The sequence below is a fragment of the Chiloscyllium plagiosum genome, chromosome 20 (assembly GCF_004010195.1).
Source record: "Chiloscyllium plagiosum isolate BGI_BamShark_2017 chromosome 20, ASM401019v2, whole genome shotgun sequence".
Taxonomy (NCBI): domain Eukaryota; kingdom Metazoa; phylum Chordata; class Chondrichthyes; order Orectolobiformes; family Hemiscylliidae; genus Chiloscyllium; species Chiloscyllium plagiosum.
The window spans coordinates 3,164,003-3,169,680 of record NC_057729.1 but is presented as its reverse complement, the minus strand read 5'-3'; the positions used below and the strand labels follow the sequence as shown (position 1 = coordinate 3,169,680).

The following is a 5,678-nucleotide window of genomic DNA, read 5'->3' as shown; positions in this document are numbered from 1 at the left end:
ACCACCACTCTCTGCCTTCGACTGGTTAGCCAGTTTTCTATCCAATTGGCCAGATTTCCCTCTATCCCATGCCTACTGACTTTCCGCATAAGCCTATCATGGGGAACCTTATCAAATGCCTTACTAAAATCCATGTACACTACATCCACTGCTCTACCCTCATCCACATGCTTGGTCACCTCCTCAAAGAATTCAATAAGACTTGTAAGGCAAGACCTACCCTTCACAAATCCGTGCTGGCTGTCCCTAATCAAGCAATGTCTTTCCAGATCTTAAATTTCCAGATGTGACCTGCACATCTTTGGACTGTGGGAGGAAACCGGAGCACCCAGAGGAAACCCCCGCCGACACGGGGAGAATGTACAAACTCCACACAGTCAGTAGCCAGAGGCTGGAATTGACGGTCCCTGGTGCTGTGAGGCAGCAGTGCTAACCACTGAGCCACTGTGCCGATTTCTAGAAGTCAGAACCAAGGCCAATCCACCAGTTGCTGTAACTTCAACAACTTTACATAACGGTACAAATGCTTGCTCAGCAACAATTATCCCTTTAGATAGCACAGAGTGGAGGAGGGGACGGTTCCTTTCTGTTGCTGAATGCACCGTCGTTAGCAATACTAATTGACTGTATTACAGTCTGCCACCTCTACATGGTGCCTACCATACTTGTCCCATGATCAAAATGGCATCTACTGCCATAGGTTCAAGTCGGACAGTCAGTACCAAGCAGGCTTGGAGAACACTGGGTGAACCGGAGAGCTGTTGGGTCTTCATTGTTTACTATACTTAAGTTTCAGTCTCTCAGGGAAGCCATGGATGTGGGGGTGAGGGCAGGAAAGCGGAGTTGGAGCCCAAGATCAACCACAATCTTATTAAATAGCAGAGGCACAATGGTCTATTTCTGTTCCTTATACTCTTGGGAGAGCGATGGAATACTCCCCAGTTACCCGGATGAGTGTTGCTTCAACACTCAAGAGCCTTGGCACTCATCCAAGGCAAAGCAGCCCACATGATTGGCACCACATCCACAAACATCCCTCCCTCCACACCAATGCTCAGTACCATCTACATGATGCACTGCATAACTCACCAAGGCTCTTTCAACATCACCTCCCAAAACAGTGTGTACTACCATCATACAGGCCAAAAGCAGCAGTTATGGGGGAAAACACTATCCCCTACAAGTTCCCCTCCAAACCACCTGCCATCCTGAGTTGGAAATATATCACTGTTCCTTCACCGTCACTGGGTCAAAATCCTGGAATTCCTTCCCTAAGGATATTGTAGGTCAACGACAGCACATGGACTGCAGATTAAGACAACAGCTCACCACTGCTTTCTGAAAGTATGTTGGGATGGGCAATAAATGTTGGTCCAACCAGAAAAAGATACATACCACAAAAGAATAATAACAGAAGGCTTGATGGGACAGTGTCCAGGGCAGTTTTGCTAAAATGCAAAGAGTCCTCTGTGAATATCATCATGCAAAGATGTTGCACATTATAATTATAATATTATAACCCAGGGAAGAAGGGAGGTAAACACATCCAGGGTATTACAGGAAAATCACCTGAACATCAATGGTGGGAAAATAATAAAACATCACAAAAGAGAATCACAAAACCAGAAATCAAAGCATGATAAATGGAGTTAGGACAGAATTAAACAGGGAAAAACTGCCTTGTCCAAACGTATTAAAGAGGGACAGACAGTAAATAAGTATAATGCAGTTGATATAATTATCTACTATTCAAAAGCCTTGGGATGCTATATAATAGACCCGCTGGAAAAGCACAGCGGGTCAGGCAGCATCCGAGGAGCAGGGGAAAGGCCTAAGCTTGAAACGTCGATTCTCCTGCTCCTCGGATGCTGCCTGACCTGCAGTGCTTTGCCAGCAACAATCTCCAGCATCTGCAGTCCTCCCATTCTCCATGTTGTGTAATAGGTTAAAGGAGGAAAAGGCAAAAGTAATTTTGAGTAGAGGGAAAATGCATTGGGTGGGTCACATGGCCTTTCATCATGAAAAGCAGAAACAGGGCGGTGTTGGACAGGATCAATGGGATCCGGGGGCGGTGTTGGACAGGATCAATGGGATCCGGGGGCGGTGTTGGACAGGATCAATGGGATACGGGGGCGGTGTTGGACAGGATCAATGGGATCGGGGGCGGTGTTGGACAGGATCAATGGGATCCGGGGACGGTGTTGGACAGGATCAATGGGCCGAGCCGGAGAGGTTCAATGGGATAGAGGGGCAGAGCTGGACAATTTCAAAGGGATACATGTGTAGTGCAGGATGCCTTTCAAGAAAAGGAGACGGTCCTGAGCATGTCATTTTATTTTTACACTGCAATATCTTTATTTCCTTGTCCTGAGCATGTCCAATCAGGTTTTAGATTTGTTGACAACTACAGAAACTGTTGTAGACTTTGAGATGTAGAGCAGCCATCGGGCAGGTTTGTCTGGAATCACTTTTTATTAATAGGAGCAAACATGAATGAAATTTATAAAATACTAACAAACAGCAAGGCAGCCACATCCATTCTCAATCTTCACTTGCGTCCTGAAGTGTAGGGGCTGGGAAAGCTCAAGAAATAACACACAAATTACACCATTTCAAGAAACATTGCCAATGCAGTGTTGAAGAGGTGGAGATTGAAGAGATCAGTCTCTGTGTACAGTGCTTTGTCTGCGCCCAGCATCCATGAACAACTTCATCCTCTCCAGGCATTCGGAATCCACATCTTGTCTGCATATTCATTCATTCATTCATTCAGTGGTCTGACTGCAGCTTGCTAATGTACCCTGCTCCATCCACAACGTCCTGCAACAGTCCTGATGCAGAGTGACCAAACTACACTCCTGCACATTGCACAGCCACCAAGCAAACAGCTTGGGGAAGTTGGGAATATACAACAGGAGGCGATACCTTGTGACATGGCAGCACCTCGTCTTGGGTCGAGGAATGTGCATTGACAGCCGGCCATTGAACTGTGCCAGGGGATAGTGGCAAGTGCTACACTGAGTAGCCCATGTAGGGGGAGGTCAGAGATGCATGTGGGAGTGCAGTTCACATGCAGGGTATGGGGGAAGAGACGGTGACGCGTACAGGGGGATAGTGGTTTAATATAAAAAAGGAGATTGAAGAAGATGCCACATCTAAAACAATAAATGCTGCTGGTGTTGAGAGCTCCAGCCTCTCCCCATCCCCATCAGCACCTCTCCTCTATTTCGGGCGTCTATGCAGTCGCTTCCCCTTTCCAACAGAGTTACTAATCCTCTGGGACTTGTCATCCAAAATGAAATCTTCCTCCCCCACAAAGCTCTGCTCTCTGATCCCCACTCCCCCCTGATGGATCATACACAGTCTTCTGAGGGAGGCAGAGGAGCTGTGCCATGAGCAGGGAGGAGGGCATCGCTGCACGTGTGGGGGCTGTTTCCGCCCTTTCGCTGCCGAGCTGCAGCCCAAGCGGGTGGTTTCTGAAGGTCCCTTTCCAAGCGCCACCTCCTTGGGGCTGAGGACGGCCCTTGCTCTGGGCGGACCACCCCCTCCCAGCTGGGAGTCCGTGCCACGCGGCTTTGCGCTGGCATTGCGGGAGAAGTTTTGGAATGCCGAGGGGCGGCAGGTGCCATTGCAGTAGGGGTACTGTAACCAGCAGTGACTGCAGGTATTGGCAGCACTGCCCATCAGTCCAATGGCTGGATCCCCTGGGCTGCTGGGGCCCCTGTTAACCATCAGGCAGGCTTTCCTGCCTCTCCCGGGATGGCGAGTGGGGTTACAGCTCCCAGCAGCAGTGTTGGAGCGCGGCCGGGTGAACCTGCTCCTCTCTGCCTGCTCCGACTTCAGCTGCAGCCATTCCAGCTCGAGGAGTCGGCCCACAAAGCTCTCCAAAAGCCCCAGGGGCCGGGCAGTGACAGGGCTCCTCGCGTTGCTGCTGCTGTGGACCAGCAGCGAGAGCTCGCGCAGGTTCCAGCTGGCATACGGCTCGGGCAGGAAATCCGGGTAGCTAAACCCCACACAGCCGCAAGTCTGAGTCAGCTCAGCCGGGGTGATCACTTCGGCCCGCAGGTTCAGGTCCGGAGGTCTGCGAGGGCTGGAGACCAAAGGAATTCTCTCAGAATCAGAGAGATCACTGGCGCTGTCCTCATCCGGGGCAGCTACTGGTAATTCAAAGCTCTGCAGCAGTGGGTTTGTAGGAGAGCAGCCGACGGCGTTATGGCAATAGGTGCTCGGCTGCTGGTTGGACCCATCTGTGTCCAACGCTGGGTCACCCAGCAGCGAGCAGTCCACCGGCACGGTCGGCGTAACCGGTCGGAGATTGGAGGGAGACTCTCTGGCTGCCATGGAGACCTTCAGCAGCTTCCTGAAGGAGGCCGACGATCTCGGCAGCTGCTTCAAACTCGACGCGGACTTGGCGTTCCTGCCAACAAAGGTATGGAGGGAGGATTCAGAGCTCTGCTCCACACTCTGTGCAGCGCTTATTCCAAAACAAACAAAGGGAACAAACCCAAGCTTCCCAATTATAACCATACACATAGCAATTCCAAATTTGATCCTTAGCCCCCCCCCCCACCAAATCCTATTTGGGCAGGTCAAGGGAGGGGTTAGAGGAAAGAGACCAGGCCCCCATGTACTCAGCTTGGAGTGCGGGGAAAGACCCTGCAGATGTACAGCCAGGGTGACCCAATTCCCACTAACCCATCAGAAATCCATGTTGGCTCAGTCTGGTGTCAGTTCAGCATCGTCCAAAAGGTTATCTCAGGTTACAAAGACATCTTGATCAATTGAGTCAATGGGCTGAGGAGGGGCAGGTGGAGTTCAACTTGGATAAGTGCAAGGTGTTGCATTTTGGAAAAACAAACATGGGCAGGATTTATACAATTAAAAGTAGGTAGTGTTGTGTAACACAGAGGGGTTTAGGTACATAATGCTTTGAAGTTTTCATCAAATGTCGACAGGGTGGTTAAGAAGGTGGTTATCATGCTTGCCTTTATTGCTCAGACCACTGAGTGTTGGAGTTAGGGCATTATGTTGGGATTATAGAGGGTGTTGGGGAGGCTTCTTCTGGAATACTGTGTGCATTTCTAGTGGCTCTGTTATAGGAAGGATATTATTAAACTGGAGAGGATTCAGAAGAGATTTACCAGGATGCTGCCAGGCATGAAGGGTTTGAGTTATAAGGAGAGGCTGGATAGGTTGGGACTATTTCACTGGAGTTTGAGGGGTGAGCTTATAGAGATTTATAAAATCACGAGGGGCATAGATAAGATGAACGTCCTTTCCCTACAGTGGGGGATTTCAAGACTGGAAGGCATACTTTTAAGGTAAAAGGAAAAAGATTGTTTTTAAAAAAAGACAGGAGGAGTAACATTTTTTTTCTCTCTACACAGAGAGTGGTTTGTATGTGGAATGAACTGGGAACAGTTAAAATATTTAAGCATTTAAATAAGTACAAAGGAACCTCGATTATCCGAACAAGATGGGTGGGCACTATTTCATTCGGATAATTGATTAATCGGTTAATTGATTCAATGCCTCTCCTCTGGGGCTCAGAGTTTTTTTCAGTCTGCTCCCCGTTCAGGAGACGAGGCATCAGGACACTGCGGGGGAGCCCCCGCCCCACCACACCCCCAACTCCTGTCCAACACGGCCCCCTTCCGTCCCCACCTCCGCTCCCTGTC

The 5,678-nt window shown here is 49.6% G+C and overlaps 1 protein-coding gene across 2 annotated transcripts in view; it reads right to left on the bottom strand.

Moving 5' to 3' along the window:
• Positions 1-2,327: 2,327 nt before the first annotated feature.
• The window catches only part of fam217ba (family with sequence similarity 217 member Ba), a 27,034-nt gene continuing 23,683 nt past the window's right edge, over positions 2,328-5,678 (bottom strand). For both annotated transcript variants that reach the window (XM_043710116.1, XM_043710115.1), the window contains exon 6: positions 2,328-4,417. In XM_043710116.1, coding sequence (XP_043566051.1) covers positions 3,223-4,417 — 1,195 coding nt within the window. In that variant the 3' untranslated portion in view covers positions 2,328-3,222. The remainder of the gene's footprint in view (positions 4,418-5,678) is intronic.